Source organism: Manis pentadactyla, chromosome 6 (assembly GCF_030020395.1).
Source record: "Manis pentadactyla isolate mManPen7 chromosome 6, mManPen7.hap1, whole genome shotgun sequence".
NCBI classification, from domain to species: domain Eukaryota; kingdom Metazoa; phylum Chordata; class Mammalia; order Pholidota; family Manidae; genus Manis; species Manis pentadactyla.
In genome coordinates this window covers 53,346,718-53,369,092 of record NC_080024.1, presented here as the reverse complement: position 1 = coordinate 53,369,092, position 22,375 = coordinate 53,346,718, and the positions used below count along the sequence as shown (strand labels likewise).

Genomic DNA, 22,375 nt, shown 5'->3' with positions numbered 1-22,375 from the left:
GTCGTTGATCCATTGATTATTTAGGAGCGTGTTGTTAAGCCTCCATGTGTTTGTGAGCCTTTTTGCTTTCTTTGTACAGTTTATTTCTAGTTTTATGCCTTTGTGGTCTGAAAAGTTGGTTGGTAGGATTTCAATCTTTTGGAATTTACTGAGGCTCTTTTTGTGGCCTAGTATGTGGTCTATTCTGGAGAATGTTCCATGTGCACTTGAGAAGAATATGTATCCTGTTGCTTTTGGATGTAGAGTTCTGTAGATGTCTATTAGGTCCATCTGTTCTAGTGTGTTGTTCAGTGCCTCTGTGTCCTTACTTATTTTCTGTCTGGTGGATCTGTCCTTTGGAGTGAGTGGTGTGTTGAAGTCTCCTAGAATGAATGCATTGCATTCTATTTCCTCCTTTAGTTCTGTTAATATTTGTTTCAGGTATGTTGGTGCTCCTGTATTGGGTGCATATATATTTATAATGGTTATATCCTCTTGTTGGACTGAGCCCTTTATCATTATGTCATGTCCTTCTTTGTCTTTTGTTACTTTCTTTATTTTGAAGTCTGTTTTGTCTGATACCAGAATTGCAACACCTGCTTTCTTCTCTTTGTTGTTTGCATGAAATATCTTTTTCCATCCCTTGACTTTAAGTCTGTGCATGTCTTTGGGTTTGAGGTGAGTCTCTTATAAGCAGCATATGTATGAATCTTGCTTTTTTATCCATTCTATTCCTCTGTGTCTTTTGATTGGTGCATTCAGTCCATTTACATTTAAAGGTGATTATTGAAAGGTATGAACTTATTGCCATTGCAGGCTTTAACTTTGTGGTTACCAAAGGTTCAGGCCAACAAAAGTTTCATGTGTGGAATATATAAAGAATTCTCAAAACTCAATAGTAAAACAGTCCATCTAATTAGAAAGTAGATAAAAGTCATGAGAGACATTTTACTGAAGATGATATGCATATATCAAATATGCACATAAGATTTTCAACATCATTAGCCATCAAGGAAGTGCAAGTTACAACTGTAATGATGTATCATTATGTACCTACAAGAAAGTTGAAATAAAAAAAGTGACTACACCAAATGTTGACAGGGATATGAAAAAAGTGGATCACTTATATGTGGCTGGAGGGATTGTAAAATGGTACACCCATTCTGGAAAAAGTTTGGCTGTTTCTTTCTTAAAAATCTAAACACGTAACTACCATACAACCTAGCGATTATAATCCTGGGCATTTTCCCCAGAGAAATTATGTTTTATTTTAATGCAAAACCCTGTACATGAATGCCTAAAGCAGCTTTGTTTGTAATAGGTAAAACTGGAAACAACCCAAATATTCTTCAATGGGTGATTAACCAAACTATGGTGTATCCATATCATGGAATACTACTCAGCAATGAGGAACAGACTCCTGACACCTACAACAACCTGGACGAATTATGCTGAATGAAAAGGCCAACCCCAAGTGTTACATACTGTATTTTTCCATTAACATAACATTCTTTAAATGACAAAATTGTAGAAATAAAGAAGAGATTAGTGGTTGCCAGGGATTAAGAAGGTTGGCAGCAGAAGGAAATGGGTGTGGTTATAAATGGGCAATGAGAGAGATCCTTGTGGAAATGGAAATGTCTTGCATCTTGATGTACCAGTGCTCAATATCCTGGTTGTGATACTGTATTACTGTTTAGCGAGAGGCTGCCATTGGGGAAAACAAGGTAATGGGTATATGGGACCTCTGCATTATTTTTTACAACTTCTTGTGAGCCTACAAATATTTCAAAATAAAAAAGTTTAATTTTTTAAAAACCTTAATAAAAAATCCAAGTGAAAGGGCATCTCACCGCGACCCTCTTTACGCCAGAATGACTCAGGAGACACGGGACCACGCAAGAGATTTTATTACTGAAAGAGAAAATGGCTGCCCCCAGAGAGAGGGAGCAGCAGCTCATGGGTGAGGAAGCGCGTTTTTAAGGAGTAGGGGTAGGGTGTGTTCTGCGTTGGTGATTGGATCTTAAGGGGTGGGGGTCTTAGCGTGCCAGAATTTGCCTTCACCAAGTACCTGATTTGACAGAGCTTACAGTTTGGTGGGAGGATAGAAATTATTTTAAAAATTACAGAAGTGTATAATTCAAAGTATGATTCTGTTTAGTTATAAGGAAAGCTTTCCTGACTTCTGAGTGACATCTGAGATAAGTTCTAAAAGGTAAGTAGGTGTTAACTAAGTGAGCGGGTGTGAGTTGTTGGAGATCTTCTAGAACTAAGGGAAGAACACGTGTAAAGACCCAAGAGTGGGAAGAAATATGACACTTTAGAATAATGGAAAGAAGGCCAAGTGACTGGAGCAGTGAGCAAGAGGAGGGGAGATAGTGTCAGATGAGGTTGAACAAATCAAGTAGAGGCTTTTAGGCAGCTTTAGGATTTTGGTCTCTCAGAGTAGTGGAAGAAATGGAAAGGTTTTACACAAGAGGACAACTTGCTCATTTTAAAAATGTTATTTTTAAAAGATCACTCTAGCTGCACTGTGGAGAGTGGATCTGGGAGGGAAACCAAGAGCAATCAGGAAAGTAAATCCAGGTATCAGATGGTAAAGCTGTGATTTGGTTAAGGCAGAAAAAAATGAAAGAAGTGGATATATTTGAAAGGTATTTAGGAGGTAGAATTCACAGGACCTGACGCTGGATTGGGGTTAGAAAAAGGTTTTCAAGACCATTCCACGGTTTCAGGCTTTAGCAGCTAGATTACTGGTGGTGCAATTCTCTGAGATAAATATTCATGTTTTACAGAAAAGACTATAAATTTGGCTTTCAGGTGCTTTGAAATACCCAAATGCAGATGTCATACAGGCAATTGGATACCGATTTGGACTTCAGAGAATGATTTGGGTTGGTGGTATGAATTGGGAGATGCTTTGGCAATTGACATGGATGACATCATATAGGGAAAGAGTTTTGAGTAAGACCAGACCATAAGATTAAGGCTTGAGGACCAACAACATTTAAAGGCTGGATAGGGAATATGAGTCAAGAAAAGAGACTTAGCCTATGGTCAGAGAGGTAGGAGGGAAACCAAGAGAATATAAAGAAACTGAGAAGATTTTCAAAGAGACTGTTTAGTGTGAACTAATACTTTTGAGAATTATGTAAGATTTAGCTTCACTGTAAGAGCTGTTAGGTGGATTAATGGGGGGAAGAAACCAAATTACTTTATTCAAAGCTATATGCTAAATAACAGATGAGAGCTGTAAGATAAATTTTAATTATTGACTATATATTATATATCTCTCTCACTGGGTAAGTCAATATATTATATATTAGTTAGCTATTATTTCCACTCTTCAAATTGAAGACAAAATATTAGAGATGTTAATGTCCCATAACTGTTAATTATTGAAAGTCAACATTTGCTCCTGTCCTCAGCAAAAGGCTCCTTCTCTAAATGAAGATATTATCAAGTAAGAAAAGATTTATTTTCCATTGATTTTTAAAAAAATAAACTGGGACAGAATGTACAACTTTTGAACACCCTAGAATTTAGGCTTATTGATTTAAAAAGGGATTTAATTAGGGAAAATGCTAAACATACACAAAATAACAGAGAATAGCATAATCGATTACCCATCAACAATTATCAACTCATGGCTTTTCTTCTTTAAAGAATGCCCCTAGTCATCATCTTCCCTCCCTGCTCCTGCCCCCAGGCCCCATCAAAGATTATTTTAAAGCAAATCCCAGACAAAGTTCTTTCTAAAATCAATCCTAGTTTTGTTTTTTTTCAAAATTGTCTATTTTGCCTGCTATAAACTTCCACTAGGCTTTCAAATATCTGATTAACTTGTCTGATAGTTCAAATATAAAAGCAGGAAATAAAATTGCACCTGAAAGTTATGTAACTTTTTAAAAAATATGCTTTATTTTTTAGAGCGGTTTTACATTCACAGCAAAACTGAATAGTATGTACAGAGATTACCCATATCCCCTCTGTCTCCACACTGGGCCTCCCCATTATCGACTTCTCCCACCAGAGAGGCACATTTGTTACCTTTGGTGAGCCTACACTGACACATCATTACCACCCAAAAATCCATAGTTTACATAAGGATTCACTCTTGGTGCTGTACATTCTATGCATCTGAACAAATTTCTAATGACATGTATCCACCATTACGTATCACATAGTGTAGGTTCACTGCCCTTAATGTCCTCTGTGCTGTGCCTGTTCATCCCTCCCTTCCAAAGTTGCACAAATTTTAATGTTACTTTTTCACTTACAGTAGGTGAAAATAATTATTTAATTGATTTAAAGACAACAGGGTGAAAGAGGTACAAACTTCCAATTATAAAATAAATAAGTTATGCAGATGAAAGGTACTGGATAGGAAATACAGTCAATTAAAAAAAAGACAACAGGTTAATCAGCTACACTGATGTTCCCTTTGATATTTGGCTGCCCCTTTCTACCAGCTTTTACTGTAATGAAGTGATCAGAAAAAAATTTTTCAAGTGTAATAGTTTATTTTTAATTTATAAAGGAATGGCATTGGTCGTTATTATTTATAGAGGTCAGATAATGCAAATAACGAATGGATTTGTATTTTTCTGGACATGAACCCTACATCCTAAACACCAGGAAACTCTTTTGGAGATGACTTGTCCTTGGGGCCAACGAAGTTATGGTTCCTCTGTGGACTTTATGTGACATCACAGTCTTAGTGACTGACAGGCCATGCCACACCAGAGGCATGCTACACCAGGGGCCAAAGGCTGAGATGATAACATGGGTGATAAGATGCTCCCTCCTCTTGCTCTCTTTCAGAAGGTGACAAACTCTATCTTTTTCTTAAAGTCTTACTAAAAGGTGGACATCTTTTTTCTTCACTTTAATTTTTAAAATTTCTTGTTTTTGTTTTTAAAATAGACTGAGAGTGGTAAGTCATGAAACCATAAAACTCTTAGAAGAAAACATAAGCAAAAATCTCCTGAATATAAACATGAGCAACTTTTTCCTGGATGCATCTCCTCAGGCAAGGGAAAGAGAAGCAAAAATGAACAAATGAGACTACATCATGCTAAAAAGCTTCTGTACAGCAAAGGACACCATCAGCAGAACAAAAAGGCATCCTACAGTATGGGAGAATATATTTGTAAATGACATATCCAACAAGGGGTTAACATCCAAAATACATAAAGAACTCACATGCCTCAACACCCAAAAAGCAAATAACCCTATTAAAAAGTGGGTGAGGATATGAACTGACACTTCTCCAAAGAAGAAATTCAGATAGCCAACAGGCATATGAAAAGATGCTCCACATTGCTAATTATCAGGGAAATGCAAATTAAAACCACAATGAGATATCACCTCACACCAGTTAGGATAGCCAACATAGAAAAAGACTAGGAATAGCAAATTCTGGTGAGGATGCAGAGAAAGGGGAACCCTCCAACACCACTGGTGGGAATATAAATGAGTTCAACCACTGTGGAAAGCAGTATGGAGGTTCCTCAAAAAACTAAAAATAGAAATACCATTTGACCCAGGAATTCCACTCTTGGGAATTTACCCTAAGAATGTAGGCTCCCAGTTTCAAAAAGACATATGCAACCATGTTTATCACAGCACTGTTTACAATAGCCAAGATATGGAAGCAACCTAAGTGTCCATCAGTAGATGAATGGATAAAGAAGATGTGGTACACATACACAATGGAATATTATTCAGCCATAAGAAGAAAACAAATCCTACTAATTGCAACAACATGGATGGAGCTAGAGAGCATTATGCTCAGTGAAATAAGCCAGGCAGAGAAAGACAAGTACCAAATTGTTTCACTCCTCTGTGGAGCGTAAGAACAAAGCAAAAACTGAAGGAACAAATCAGCAGACTCACAGAACTCAACAAGTAACTAATAGTTACCAAAAGGAAAGGGACTGGGGAGGGTGGGTGGGAAGGGAGGGAGAAGGGCAATCAAAGGCATTACGATTAGCACACATAAACATAGTGGGAGGCATGGGGAAGGCAGTATAGCACAGAGAAGACACGTAGTGACTCTATAGCTTCTACTACACTGATGGATAGTGACTGTAATGGGGTATGTGTTGGGGATTTGATATTGGGGGGAATCTAGTAACCACAATGTTGCCCATGTGATTTTATATTAATGATAGCAAAAAAAGATAGATTTGAGGGTGGGCTTTTAGGCGAATGGAATTGTGTTTATATACAAATGTTGCTAGTTAATAGACATTTATAAATAGGTTGATGAGTATTCAGTATATACTATAGATACACAAGCAGTTTGGCTCTGAATATATCAAATATATTGAAAATATAGAGATTTGGAGATTTTACATATTTGACATTTTAAATATTTGTTTTGAGTTTAGAAGAAAGTTGAAATATGTATGGCCCAGAGCTTCTTTTCAGATTGGGCACTCTGTAGCCCCAGATACCCCACCCAACTGTTTTGGGGTCACCTAGAAGTGTGATAGTCAACAGTTTAGGGGGCAAGAAACCTGGAGTTGGTGGGACAAGTATTTTTTTGTTTCTTTATCCAACCAGAGCAGTTCTATTGTACGTAGTATGTGCACAATACTTTATTTTAAAGAAATGTGTCCTCATTTAAGTTTGAATATCAGCAGAGTGCAAAAAATATATCACTTTGATTAAATCTTATGTCATCAGAAGACAATCATCAGGGAACCATGAATGTGGAATAGAAATATGGAATAAGTGTTCCACTTTAGGTGACATTTTATTTAATATGTTCAGAAAAGAAAGGAAAGTAAGTACTCTAAGGTAACTGCATTTATGTACAGGAGGACATGGTGAACATGCAATATTTCTAAAGATTATAGTTTAACAAGAAATATAAAAAAGTAAAATCATGCCCTATAAGTTTCTCATTTGATATAATTCATTATGATACTATCATTTTATCAAAAAAGATCAGTAATTAGAACTACAAACATTTCTTAACTTTGTAACATAAGTAATAAGCACTTCTAATAAAATTAATGAGTAAAATTATGATTTAAAGATCTGAAAACTTGCAAAATTGCATAAAAATTGCATCAAATCTGGAGATATGAACAATTGCATCAAATGTTGAATGATTACCCTTTATTCAATGTTTATTTATTTAGAGCTTCTTATTAATTCATCCATTCATTTACTTTTTCAACATTTATTTACTGAAAGTATTAGAAATACAGAAAAGAAGTATGGTCCCTGTCCTCAAAAAAATCCATCTAGTGAGACTGAAAACTTACAAAACAAGTATCATAGCAAATGAGTTGCATAAATAATGCGTTGAATATTCTGAAATGGAATGATGATTTAGGGCTGGCATATCAGGGGCAAGTTTCATGGTGGCAGAAAATCTTGAGCTGCTACTTATAAGAAGGACAGGGCTTTGTAAATTGGAGTGGAAAGCAAAGCGATGTTAGGCAGAGGGATTGCTGTGATCAAAGAATACAGTGTGAAGATCTTTCATAAGAGGCTGAAGGTTTGCAAAGGGGAATAATGGGGAAACTGATTGTAGCAGAAGGTTAGGGTGACAATGTGTATCTCCTTTAGTGGCGTCTATTGCAATCTCTAAGAGATGCTCCTACCCACTCACCTGTCTCTGTCTATTTGGTATGTTACAACAAAACACCATAGACTGGGTGACTTATAAACAACAGAAATTCATTCCTCACAGTTTGGAGGCTGGGAAATCTGAGGTCAAGGCACCAGCAGATCTGATGTCTGATGAGAGCCTACTCTGACGGCAGTCTTGTCTCTGTATCCTCAAATTGCTGATGTGGTGCTGTTGTGGGTGAGGAGAGCTCTCTGGGGTCTCTTATATAAAGGAAGTAATCTCATTTATGAAGGCTCCATCCTCATGACCTAATCATTTCCCAAAGGCCCTATCTCCAAATACCATCATATTGGGGATCAGGATGTCAGTATATGAACTTTGAGGGACACACATATCTAAATATGTGAAATGTGAGGGACGCAAACTTTCTGTCTATGGCAGCTTCCACCCTGAGATTCTGATTTTCCTCTTCACTTTCTCCCTGTGTATGTAATGAGGACATTGTTGGTTGACATGTGCTATGCATGTGAATCTTGTGGAGCTGAAGAAAAGGAGGCTGCTATAAGGGAATAGGAAGTCAGTAAAAGTTTTTGGACAGCTGGGTAATGTGTACAAAAAAGGAGTATTGGCTAATGGTGTATTACATTTGGTGGGAGAGACTGAAGGCAGGGAGATGTTAAGAGTTCACTACAATTATCTAAGAATTGAGGAGGCAGAAAAAATAGGACTCAATATATCCAAATGTTTGATGACAGGGAAGGTAGGAGCCAGTAATAGCAGATTAGATGAGACACTGTACTAAGTGTAGCCACCTTTCAAAGTAGGTATTGTTTCTATTTTACTGAAAATAAAATCTAGAAATACTTAATACAAATACAAGTAATATAGGATTTAAGTGGGAAGGTTGGGCTCTGAATTCAGGACTTAAAATTCTGTTCTAATACATTGTGATTTTAGTTTTGGGTTTCTAAGAGACTAATGGAAAAAGGGACAAATGGAATGGGGCTGGCTTTAGGGGTAAGATGAATTTGTGGTCAAGGTTTGATGTACCGGTAGGTTGTCCAGAAAGTAAATGGAAAATTAGCGTTTGGCTTTAGAGAGAAATCTAATACAGTCTTGGAAAATGTTTGCATAGATGTGACAATTGATGAACATCTCCTAAAGTCCTTCTTTTCAGATCTTGAAAAAAGAGAATGTGTGCAAAATTAGTGCATGGTAGCTAGAAGAAGGAGAAAGCCCCAGGGAAGGTTTTTGGTAGGGCACACTGGGCATGTTTATAACTTGATAAGGAACGAGCCAGTTGAAGGGTAGATGATTGAGATACAAGCGAAGAAAGGAAAATGACTTTCTTCCTTAAAGGGAAAAATGTTTTAAATTTGCAGAATAAAAAAAATAGTAAAGCACATATAATCAACCACTAAAAAGATATATAAAGTAAGTTACAGGCCCTGAAGCCTTCCAATTTACAAATCCCTCTCCCACCCCATATTGTCTGTTGACACAAATGTTTTCCAATTTCTTCCTTTAAATAAACATCTTCCCCAACCTCTTTGAATATTTACCCAAATACACTTTTTAAAAATTAAAATTGTCATATATATGTTTTCAAACTGCCTCTTTCACTGTATCAATCCTGAAGATTTTTCTGGGTTTCATGCTCCACTCATATATCAAATCTACCTTAGTCTTTCTAACAAGTGCATAATGTTCTCTTGTTTGACTAAGACATAATTTTCATAGAAACTCCCCCATTAATGAACCCATCTTGGTACCATAGTTCTAAAAAGGAGATTGCTGGATATGGTGGGCTGAGTAATAGCCACCAAAGATATCCACACTCTAATTTCTGGAATTAATGAATGTTACCTTATTTGGAAAAAGGTACTTTGCAGATATGATTATTAACTTAATCACAACTGGATACTGAAATGGGAAGATTATTCTGAGTGGATAAGTATCCTGAGTGGGTCCTAAATGTAATCACAAATGTTGGTATAAGAAGCAGAGGGAGGTAGGGACTTTATAATGGGGGGAATCTAGTAACCACAATGCTGCTCATGTGATTGTATATTAATGATACCAAAATTTAAAAAAATTAAAAAAAGGACAGGGAGAGTTTACTATAGATGAAGGCCATGTGATGAAAGAAGCAGTGCCAGAGAGAGAGAAGATGCTATGCCACTGGCTTTGAAGGGGGAGCAAAGGGCCAGAAGTTAAGGACTATAGTTAGCTAGAAAACGCAAGGAAATAGATTATTCCCTGGAGCCTCCAGAAGAAACCAGTCTTGCTTGCACCTTGATTTTAGCCCCATAAGACTCATTTCAGATTTCTGGCTTCCAAAACTATAATAAAAAAATTTGTGTTGTTTTAAGCTGCCAAGTTTGTGGTAATACAATATGACCTCATTTGATCTTGATTACATCTGCAAAGACCTTTTTTCAAAATAAGGTCACATTCACATGTACTGGAGATTAGGTCTTGAACATATCTTTTTGGGGGACACAATTTAACCCACACACCTATTAAAAAAAAAGTCAATTGATTTTAAAATTTGATTTCTGGGAACTTGCTACTTAGTTCTGGAATTATTGTTGCACAAAGTACAAAATTCTTGCTGGATTTGGAATTTCAAGAAATCTCAGAGGAGAATGGGTGGGTATTTTGAGGATAATGGGTTTGTTATGGACCAGAGAGCATCCCAGGATATATACATGTAGCACACCACTTTTATAAAGTTAGTAAGTGAGCACAACTGTATTTTTGCATATGCATATATAGAATATGTGTGAGATCCATGTTTGAATATGCTCTAGAGAGAAGCAGCAAAATGAGAGGTGGATGGCATGGATAATAGGGAGGAGCACACAGGATCCTTCAGTGCAGTGGGGTTATGGGTGTTCATTACTAGCCTCCATTACTTAGTATGTTTTCTATATATGAATATGTAATAAAACAGCAAGTATGTTATGCCTTTGTGAAAATAAAGGGAAGCCTCACTTAAGTAGAGTCAGGAGGTTAGAAAGTTCAGCTGGTACTGCTCTTCCTCAGTTATAGGAAGTATTGTTAAATGTAGACCCCAAGAGGAGAATCCTCAACTGGGAACAATCATTAGCTAGAAACTCCAACAGGGAAAGATGTCAATTGCATGTCCTACAAGATATTGACCACTCCTGCAACTCAGCTAATGAGAAACCCTCATCACCCTGAACTTCTGCTTTTCTCTAATGGACTTTTGTTTAAAACAACCCCTATCACATCCTCCTTCTCCTTTATTTTTTGGACTTGCCTGTGGTTTTGCCATAGTTTGCAGGTACTGGCTTGCAATTCTGTGGTATTCCTGAATAAACCTACTTTTGCTAGTAAAATAACTGTTTTATTTTCACTTCAATGTAAAATTGTGTCTATGAAACACATTTTTAAAAAAAGTCATTAAAATGGTGGAAAATATACTTTGAGAAAGGAGTTGCATACACTAAGCCTGCGGTTGACATCGGAATCAAAGCATCAACTACTCAATCAAGCTAACCTTTCCAGATGTTACTTGGAAAAGCTGACAGATGACACAAGACGGGGTAAACTCACGCTAATTAAGAAACCTAAAAGAACTTTCGCTTCTATAAACCTCAAGCACCAAAATCAAAGCAAATCAAGGGCACCAAATCTAGAGTAAATCACAGCGTGGGCAAAAGAATTCCCAGAACCGAAAGTTTCCACCTTAGTTCAACACCTTTCCCGCGAAGTCCTTTTCAAAAACACTGAGTCTGCGCAGAGACGTTTGCCCTATTCCAAAATGATAGCTCTCGCGCCTACAACTTAAGTACAGCGCGTGTCCGGAAGTTACGAAAACCCGTCAGGTTGCGCGCTCCTACCCGTGGGGAGTTTCCGCCATATTTGAAAATCGGGAAGGCTCGGGGCCAAGTGAAGTTGCCGCTGGGATGGCAGCCTTTGCGGTGGAACCTCAGGCGGCCGCGCTGGGTGAGTGAAAAACTGCTTATACTGGCTGCCACTGCAGCCCACGCTGTAGGCCTGGAAGCCGGCACGGCTGAAGGCATCAAGCCATTGTCTGCTAGCTTCAGTCGCAGAGGAGCCCCCGGTTCGCCCCCAAGTTCCTAGTCGGCTCCTTGCTCCAGGCGTTGCCACCGTGCAGCCACCAGGGCGGCTCCTGGAAGCTGCCCGCCCTGAAGAGGGTGAGGAAACGGCTGTGCCGTTTGGGCCCACGGACGCGGGCCCGGACACACCTGCCCACACCTGAGCCCGGGCAGCGACCCTGGGCTCCCAGTTGCGGGGAGGGCTGGTGTGCTGGAACTGAGTTGCCTGCACGTGGTGGGTGGGGCCCTGCAGTGTGCCTACAGTCCGCTGCTTTTTGGTCATCTAGACTTACACTCCTGTTTGATTCCTTTTCTTCGCCCCGGCTTTGCAGAAGGAATACGATTAATGGAAGCTTGATCGTGAGACATTTAATTAAAAGGGCGGTGTTGAGAAATTGGCCTTAATAAGAAGGGAGGAGTTCGCACCATTTGGGAACCCGCCTTTATCTTGGGAAAGTGACTTAAGTATTGTAAGAGGTCTTTTACTCTAACAAGTCACGTAATACTATTATTCAGCGGGGAGCTTTGCTGAATTATGTCGTTGAAAAAAACTACCATGTTAACAGGATGTCGATGTCTGTTTTGTCTGTTGAGTTTTGGACTTGTGAGAACCGTCGAAAAATTTGGAGCAGAAAATAAACTATCATAGAGACGTATTTGAGAATGAGGTTACTTACTGAGTTTGGAAAAGACAGCAACAGCGATATGTGTGTGTAGAATGTTTTTTAAGACTTGAAGAGTGTATGCCGTTTGTCATGTTTCGTGGAAAATAAGTTTATAATATAGATAATATATAATATAGAGTAACTCGAACTGTTTTAGTCATAAAAAACTAAGTGTATAATGTCAGGGCGCATACCTGCTACGTTTAAACTTATGTACAGATGCTGGTCTGGTATTTGATTTGTATTTTAGGTTAGAAAGTTCGTTTCTAGTTCCAAAGTTTTCTGCTTAACAAAAACATTTCGGTGTGTATATATCTTGGCGTCACAAATGTGAATAAACAGACCCTCCCTATTTATTGTCTGAGCAGAAATCTGACATTAGCTGTTATTAATCTTCTAGTCCATATGTTGGAGTTATTCCAGGCAAGGAATAAACAATTTCCCAGCACCTAATGGTATATTAAAACTAAGGATACTTCCACAAACAGTGCTAGCCGAGTAAGACAGTTTTTTTTTTATCATTTTAGGAGTACACAGTATGAAGTGGAATTTAAGATTTAAAGGATCCATTAGTATTGCTCTCTTTTTAAATGAAATTTAGCCTGAGAGGTCGTTACTAACAGATTAAGAATTCTTTGTGCTCTCCTCCTTCTGGTGCTTTCCACTGTATCATAATATATGTACAGATATGTCAATCTTTCTTAATTCTTAATGCTTGCCATATATATGTTTTCTTTTGGGGATGGAAGACTGAAGGTAGTTGGTACTCAAAACTTTGTATTTATTACTGTTGGTTTCTGAATATCTGTTCAGAGTGTGCTAAGGAAAGACTTTTGGTGTGTATGTTCTTTGGAAATATATAATAGTATCATATTAACATAGTAACTAGCACTGTTAAGTAATGACAATGTAATTATAGTTTCTCACGGCATATTTCAGTATTTACCTTATTCTTTTCCTGAAATTTTTTCCCTCTTTTATAAACTTGCATTGTTAATATCTAGGTCTACTATAATGAGAAATAAAAGGAAGAATAAAGAATTAACAGCGTTTGAATAGCAAGAGAACATTTTTGAGGACGCTTAGAAGTTAAGGAACAGTTAATAAAGATCATATAAATAACATACCAAACATTTGATCTGAGCGCCAGGAAACACATTCAGGCTCATCATGTAGTTGAATGATTAAATTTTCATAAGTAGAAGTCACAAATTCTACAATAACATGTTAGTCACTCAGCTTTTGCTGTTATAAGATACTGTTAGAATAATAACAATAACTCATATTTATTGAACACTTACTGTATATTAGGCATGGGGTCAACTGCTTTACTTGCTAATTCTAATCAAAACTGTGAGTGGGTGCTACCTTATGTCTATTTTGCTGAGAGATTTGAACCCAGGTGTCTTGACTTCAGAACCCATGTTGTCTTTATAGTGCTATTTTGCTCTGAAGTTAACGTTATAACTTCCCTATCTTTATAATGGGAATAATAATACCCACTCTGTAAATTGTGAAGATTAATTTTGAATTGATGAGTGTGAAGTATCAGTTCTCTTTAAGTTGGTTTTATGTTAATGATTTACAGTGTTTGTGTGTGGGGAAGAAAAAAATGGAATATACGGCAAGCTAAGTCCATTGTGTTGGGTTTTGCTAAGACTTTGTATAAGTAACTAGTGCACCCTGTCCTTGTTTGTGGTTGTTGCATAGTAGAAGCTGACCCAGAAGTGGAAAGAAGTTATTCTGTATGTATTAGGAATTCTTTTTAAGATAATAAACTTAACTTTTTCATTTAAAAGTACATGTTAATTCTTAAACCTGTAAAATAATATAAACCAAAATAGCTGTCAGAGATTAGTATTGTTAATACAAAATACTTTTACATTTCTCTGGAAAGAATTTTATCGGTTTTAAAAATAAACTCAACTATGGTTTTATAACTAAAAGTGTTTATTAATTTCTCAAAATTATTTATGTTAGAATCTTACATCTTTTTGTTGGATATTGTAACATGAAAGTCCTTACTTTGTTTTATTTTACTATTTGATTCATTTAGGATCTGAACCAATGATGCTGGGTTCACCCACATCTCCAAAGCCAGGGGTAAATGCCCAGTTCTTACCAGGATTTTTAATGGGGGATTTGCCAGCTCCAGTGACACCACAACCTAGATCAATTAGTGGCCCTTCAGTAGGAGTAATGGAAATGAGATCCCCTTTACTTGCAGGTAGGTAAATTGTTTAAAATAGTTTCACAGTACTATCAGTACATGTTCTAGAATTTTAAAAAGAGTAATGGTGCAGTATTCACCCTCATCAACACGTTTATTAATTAAAAAAAATAAAGCAATGCCTCTATTTTTAAGACTCTTGGAGTAGAGATGTAAGCAGTATAGGTTACTATAATTCTAGGAACCACCCATTAAAATGTGTGTACTATATTTCATCCAATTTAAGATGCCATTGATTGTAAAACTCATCATTATTTTAAGTACCATTACGAAAAACACTAAATATGATAACAATTGCTCATATGCTGTTTTTTGTAAATTATCCCTGTTTCTGAGATGTTAAAGTGTGTGGGAAAGAAGAAATATGGTTGTTTGAATTCAACTTAAATAATTCATCTTAAATAATATAACAGTATTCAGTCAAAATAAATGTGATTTAGAATTTGTAGATGTAAATTCTACTTCTAGTCACAATGAAGTAAAATTCACAATTGTAGTGTGTTTAGTGAAAAGATTTACTCCTCAAACTGTCGTGAAGTTTTTTAAAATAGAATTTGCAGTTAGCACAAAATATTGTTACCTAAATGCAACATGTATCTTTTTTAGAGAAGTCTTTTAGCAAAGAAGTATTTTAAAAGATAACTTGTTTTGACTATGAGTAGTGAGAATTAGCTACAAAAAATGATTGATTCCAAAAGCTAATATCCTTTTAATAGATGTTTAAATGGAGACTTCTTCTATTGTCCTTAAGGTCTGACGTGTTTATTATCTTTTTTTTAAGGATTGTTCAGGGAGAATTATCATAAATTATATTTGAAGTAATTGATGTAAGAACATTATTCGGGATAGACTTTTGTTTTTTATGTATTTCAAATGTATTATTTTATTATTATAGCTACCACATAAAGAGTACTTATGAGCCAGGCAATATGCTAAGCATTTTACGTTATTTTCATTCCTTCATCAGTCTTAAAGAGTAGGTAGTATCCTGCTTTTCAAAAGAGAAGACTTGAGTCTAAGTAGAGAACTTGCTGATGCCCACTTGTTAATAAGTGACAGAGCAAGAAGTTAAAGTCCAGGTCAGTCTTATTCTAAAGTCTATGCTCTAAATAGCTTATGGAGTACTCTCTAGACTCAGACATTAGTCTTACAGAGGGCCTGGGCTGATTCACTATTTGGCATTGCTGATTTTTCTGGCTTTTAGAGACATCTTCGTGTCCCCCAGAGTTGGTCCTTTTCCTACATACGTATTATGTATTTTAAGTATATTTCTACTGTGAGAACCATGAATGGGATCTGTTTAATTTTGATAGGTCCATTTGGGGATTATATCTATTCAAATGTATACAAACTGGAGCTGTTTATTAGCTACTTGCAAGTAAGAAATAGGATTAGGTATTGTATTGGAATGTTAAGCATTTTATACAGAAGGTAAAAGTTACATGTGTTTACTAAAAACTAAAATTTTTATTTTCTTACTCAGGAACCTTTTATTCAAGGTGCAGTCTATGGATTGCCAGCATTGGCATCACTGGGAGCTTGTTAGAAGTTCTTAGTCTCAGACTTTACTCCACATGTTCTAAATCAGAATCTGAACTCAAGTAAGATCTCCAGGTGACCCTCATGTATGTTAAAGTTTGAGAAGCACTAGGAGACAGGAGTTTAAGTCAGTATTTTAAAAAATTTTATTAAAAAAACCTTACTAGAAAGATGGAAGATTTCTTTGTTTTTTCACCTGACTAAACTTTTTGTACATTGTAGGTGGATCACCCCCACAACCAGTTGTACCAGCTCATAAAGATAAAAGTGGAGCTCCACCAGTTAGAAGTATATATGATGACATTTCCAGCCCAGGACTTGGATCAACACCTTTAACCTCGAGAAAACAGGTAATACACAGATCCTCATTCATAATCCACATCTAATAATTTTATGTTTTTATGTGGCTATATAATGAGGGTGATTTGAAATGTTTCCTTGAGGTTGGCTTATGTGTAACTGTCTTGCACAGAATAAGCACTGAGGACATTTATCATAGAAACTACTTAAATGTGTTTATGATGAAATGTACTTAAAAATGTAATAAAATTCCGTATTATTTTTTTCCCATAGGTAATTCTGTGGTTTGTATAAGTATCCTTTACTTACTTGTCCAATGCTTGCAACCTACTTAATATACATGTAGTAATGATTGTGGTTTAAGTCATTCCAGTTGTTTAAAAAGTTAAGTATTTACACATAATTTCATAAAAGAAGAAATGAAGATTCAGGGTTTTATCCTTGATAAAGATGTAGGGCACTTTGTAATTATTTGAGATTTTTGTTTCAGGAATGCTTTATTAATATAAGACCTTTTAAAGCTATGTTCATTGTTTATTTTACTAAAAATGCCTCTTGCATATGTATGAGCTGGTTTAGTGTGTTCTGGGTGCAGGTATTCTGATGGTGATAATATTTGGTTGGCATAGGTGTTGTGATAGTGTTATTTTCAGTCATAGATTATGCAAGATAGAGATTTTGTGTTTTGATGGGACTGATAGCTGTAAGAAAGTTTCTGATACTTCAATGAAGTACCTTTAGTTTACAGTCCCTGATCTTAAAACTTCTCATGTATTATCTCAGTCATTCCTTGCAGGGAATCTGTGAGGTAGCTATTACGAGCTTCATTTTATCATTGAGGAAACTAGGATGCAGAAAGCTTAAGTACTTCATCCAGAGTAATGCAGTTAGTGCAGCAGGCTAAAAACTCAGGCAGTCTTGAATCTAGAGCCAATGTTTGTAACAGCTTTGCTATGCTGACAGTACTATGGGAACTATTGACTGTCATTTGAAAAGTAGTGTGGATTTTTCTTTTAAGTGGAGACTTTAGTAGCTTTTATAGTCACAAGTGTTCTTTCCTATTTTGTGCTTAGTAGGATGTAAAAACAGTGTGTCGATTAAACTGATAGGTTCTTTGTATAAATACATTTCTGCTCTTTGGAGAAATGTTTTATGCCTTTCAAATCAAATATAGCATAGTTGTTGGTAAGTTTAAGAATGGTAGATAGCGTCTTTCAGTAAATTTTGACTATTTGTGGGCTTGATATGCCTAGCAGACTAGGTCTACATGTCAAGCAAAGCAAAATTAATTCATTCTGTAAAACAGATTGCCCTCTCTTTCCAACATTTCTAGCCCTGCTGCCCTGTCCAGTACAGTAGCCACTAGCCAAGTATGACTATTGACACTTGAAATGTGGCTATTCTTAGATTTAACTGAGATATACTTAAGTGGAAAATACATACCAAATTTTGAAGACTTAGAAAGAATGTAAACTATCTAATTTACTTTTTTATAGTGATCACATATTAAAATTGCAATATTTTGGATATATTCTGTTCAATAAACTATACCTGTTTTTACTTTTTTAAAGTGTCTACTGTAACCTTTAAAGTTACTTGTATGGCTTGTGTAATATTTGGACAGTGGTGTGCTAGACTTACTAAATCCAGAATTTTCTGTTCTGGGATATTTTTCTAAAAGTTGATAAGTAAATCTGATGTTTAGTTTAGTATAAGAACCACTGGCTTATGAATTTATGCTAGTTTTCATTACTCTTCTGATAATACATGAAAAAAAGGTAGTTTACAGTTATTGCTATGCTCAAAATGTTTAATTGTCTTGTAGGTCATAGTTTGTACAGGATATTTGGGGGTGAAGATTAGTAGTTAGACTAAATATTAGTAGATCAGAGCCCAGATTAGTTTTGCCCCTTTACACTGCTCTGCCTCTCTCTAATCATGAGAAGCTGGTAGTAGGAATTGAACAGTGCATTTTGTATCTCTGCTAGCATTCTCAACATTTGGTTTGGTGGCTAGATAACAGCCAGATTTTAGATTTCCTTTTGTAAATCAGATTCTGTTTAAAAAAAAAAATCTCTGTCTATATATTTACTTCTATAGAGTCTTTTCCCATTTTTGATTGATGTTGACTTTGTTTATAGAAGGACTTTTAACGACTTTCATAAAACTTCAGTATTTTCACATATAAAAAAACTATAGTATCTGTACTTTTCCTGCTTTGTAACTTTCTACTAGTAGAGGCAGGGGCTTGCTGTCTTTTTTGTGTGTAGACTCATTTGAATCTGTAGTATTTCATGGTTTGTAAATGTTTCAAAATAGAATTCTGATTTCTATTTTTCTGTGAACTTGGTGATTTGAAAAATCACCATTACCTCTATTACTTCAAATACTGTACCTTATTGTACTTCAAAAACAAATAATGTTATTCTTCTAAAAATAATGTGTTTTTAATTTAACTTTTATTTTAAACAAATAATATGCTAAAATAATTTAGCATTTTAAATTAATACTTCTCAACTTAAAAAAAAAGGTAAAGTACTCTTAGATTGTGAGTTAATCACAAGCATTTCTGGTACCTGGTAGACATCTAGTTGTCTGTTGAATGAAGGCTTTCAACACTTAATATGTTTTGTTATGGTTAGAACTTTGCATTTTTACTTTAATGCCTTCTTCTGTTTTCGTGTAGCCAAACATTTCAGTGATGCAGAGTCCTCTTGTTGGTGCTATGACAACTACTCCTGGAACAGGTTAAGTAATGCCTTTTAACTTCAAAGACTATTCTCCACTTTGTGAATAAAAATGATATAAGATCTTTGTTGATAATTGCAAAATTTTTTCTTTCATATTTAAAACTTCACAACTTACTCTGTGTTAGTAACTTCATTCAGGAGGGAAATGCTTTGTATATTAAGTATTTTTCTGAATTTATAGTTAAGATGTGATATTCCACTCAAAATATTAAGAATTAAATAAATTATGCAATGGTGTCTCTTGACTTATTAAGACTAATTTTAAAAAGAGTTGTAGCAATTGGGAAGAAAAGGAATACAGAGAGTAAATAATAAAAAGTATTTTGAGAGCTGTTAGTGTATAACAATAAATCTAAATGTCATAGACTATACGCAGCCTCTGATTATATCTAGTTTTTCCTTAAGATTAATGGTATTTTTTATCACCATCAGAATCATTTGCACAGTTCTTACATATTCATGTATTTATCATCTATTAAATGTTCATTTAACAAATATTTGAGCACATAACTATGTGCCAGGACCTGGGAAATTGAACAAAATAGATGACCCTTGCCTTTATGGAGCTTACATACATAGACTTTACAGAATTTACATTTATAAATAAACTAAGGGCGTAAGGATTTAATAATATGGGTAACTGTTGAACCATTGTGTTGTTATTTGAAACCAGTATAAGATTGTATATCAATGATACTTCAATTTAAAAAATAATAAAAATAAATAAACCAAGTAAATCTTAAAGTTTGTTGGAAAGTATTATATTCTATATGGAGGAAAATTAAGCAGCAAAGGGGAGTAGAGTGTGAGAGCTTATAATTTTAAATAGGGTAGCTGTATTAATTCTCTGTTGCTACTGTAATAAATTACCACAAACTTGAAAGTGGCTTAAACAATACTGATGTATTATTTTTCAGAGGTGGAGGTCTGAAATGGGTCTCAGTGGGCTAAAATCAAGGCATTGGTAGGGAGGGCTGTGTTAATTTATAGAGGCTCTGGAGAGCAATCTTTTCTGTCTTTTAGAGGCTGCCCACATTTCTGTGCTTGTGGTCCCCTACCTCCATCTTCAATGCCAGCAATTTTGCTTTGCATCTTTCTGACCAACCATTCTTCTGCCATCACCTCTCCCTGTTTTCTCTCTCTCTCTTTTAAGGACTCTTGTGAGTACCTTGGGCCCTTTTGGGTAACTGAGGATGGTCAGCTGATTGGCTGCCTTATTGTATATGCAATCTTAATCCTCCTTTGCTGTATAATGTAACATTCCTACGTTCCAGGATAAGGTCATGGATATCTTTGGGGGGCTATTATTCTGCTTAAAACAGTTAGGGGGAAAGTAACATTTGCTTAAAAACCTGAACAAAATTAAGGGAGGTAGGGAAGGTAAGGTGTTCTAGACAGAGGAAATAGCAAGTACAATGGCCCTGAGGTAGGAGTGTATCTGGTGTGTTCAAGAGTAAAGAGGCTAGTGTGAAATGGGGTGAGTGAGGGGGAGACTAGTAGGAAATGAGGTCCGAAAGTTAATGGGGGCTGATATTACAGAGCCTTGTAGGTCATTGTATCAAATGGTCTTTATCCAAAAAAGGTGGAAAACAAGATAGGGTAAGACTGCTGTTGTGTAGGAATTGACTTCGGGGGAAGGGGCAAATGTGAAAGCAAGGAGAACAGATAGGAGACTACTGCATTAATCTAGGTGAGAGACGTAAAGGAAGGTTGGAAAAGAATATGGAACAGAAACAATAGCAAGGCAGTAGATTAAAAATGAACCAATCAATGATTATATAAAATGCAGTGTACTAAATACTCCAGTTAAAGGGCAGAGGTTGTCAGAATAGATAACAAAAGTTGTATTCACTGACAAGTTGGATCTTTTTATCCTCCAAATCCAGATTTCTTCAAGCAGTCTGTATCCTCACTGTCAGTGTCCTCAAAGTCTAGATTTCTACTATCATTTTAATAAACGCTACTTAGGCTTTTACTATAGTGCTCCTCAGATTTCTTTAGTATCCATCCACTGCCTAGTCCAAAGCCACTTCCACATGTTTAGGTATTTGTTACAACAGCACCCCACTTGTACGAAAATCTGTGTTAGTTTTAAATTGCTGCCGTAACAAATTTATCACAAATTTAGTGGCTTAAAACAACACAAATTTATTATTTCAAGTTTTCCACAGGTCAGATGTCAAGGCCCAGCTTGGTTCTTTGCTTTAGAGCTCAGGTGTCATCAGTGCTGTGTGGAAGCTCTTGGGGGTGAATCTGCTTCCAACTTCACTCAGGTTATTGGCTGAACTCAGTTCCATGTGTTTGTAGGTTGAGGCCCCTGTTTCTTTGCTGGCTGTCACCTGGAGGGTGGTTCTCAGCTTCTAAAAGCTGCCCTCACTCCTTGGCTTATGGCTCCCCTTACATCTTTGAACGTGACAATAGCAGATTAAGTCCTTTTTATGCTTTGAATTTCTCTGATGTCCATCTTCTGTAGTATCTCTGACCTGACTTTTCTGCCGTCTGTTGCTGGTAAGGACTCATTTGATTACATTGGGCCCACTGGAATAATCCAGGGTAATTCCTTATGTAAGATCAGCTGATTACTAATCTTAATTCTGTCTGCAGAGACCCTTCACAGCAGTGCCTGCATTAATGTTTAAGAATTACCAATCAAATTACAACAGCAATTTTGCAGGTAATATCTATAAATTTCTGTCTGCCACATATATCATTGTAAATCTAGGATGTCACCTCAATCTCCAGTACATACTTGAGGTATAATGTAGAATTAGTGGAGCTTTTCACAACTATGATCAAACACGTAGGTACATGACAGTGCTTTTTTTTAAAAATTAAAAAAAAATTTTTAGTATCATTAATCTACAATTACATGAGGAACATTATGTTTACTAGACTCCCCCTATCACCAAGTACCCCCCACAAACCCCATTACAGTCACTGTCCATCAGTGTAGTAAGATGCTGTAGAATCACTACTTGTCTTCTCTGTGTTGCATAGCCCTCCCCGTGCACACCCCACATTATACATGCTAATCGTTATGCCCCTTTCTCCCCCCTCCCCCCACTTATCCCTCCCTTCCATCCGTCCTCCCCAGTCCCTTTCCCTTTGGTAACTGTTAGTCCATTCTTGGGTTCTGTGTTTCTGCTGCTGTTTTATTCCTTCAGTTTTTTCTTTGTTCTTACACTCCACAGATGAGTGGGATCATTTGGTACTTGTCTTTCTCCACCTGGCTT

The 22,375-nt window shown here is 36.2% G+C and overlaps 1 protein-coding gene across 1 annotated transcript in view; it reads left to right on the top strand.

The window, feature by feature from the left end:
* Positions 1 to 11,433: 11,433 nt before the first annotated feature.
* Positions 11,434 to 22,375, top strand: part of NUP35 (nucleoporin 35) — a 63,962-nt gene continuing 53,020 nt past the window's right edge. The window contains exons 1-4 of the mRNA XM_036879456.2: positions 11,434 to 11,545; positions 14,380 to 14,550; positions 16,315 to 16,442; positions 19,079 to 19,139. Of these exons, the coding sequence (XP_036735351.1) occupies positions 11,506 to 11,545; positions 14,380 to 14,550; positions 16,315 to 16,442; positions 19,079 to 19,139 (400 nt within the window). The 5' untranslated portion in view covers positions 11,434 to 11,505. The remainder of the gene's footprint in view (positions 11,546 to 14,379; positions 14,551 to 16,314; positions 16,443 to 19,078; positions 19,140 to 22,375) is intronic.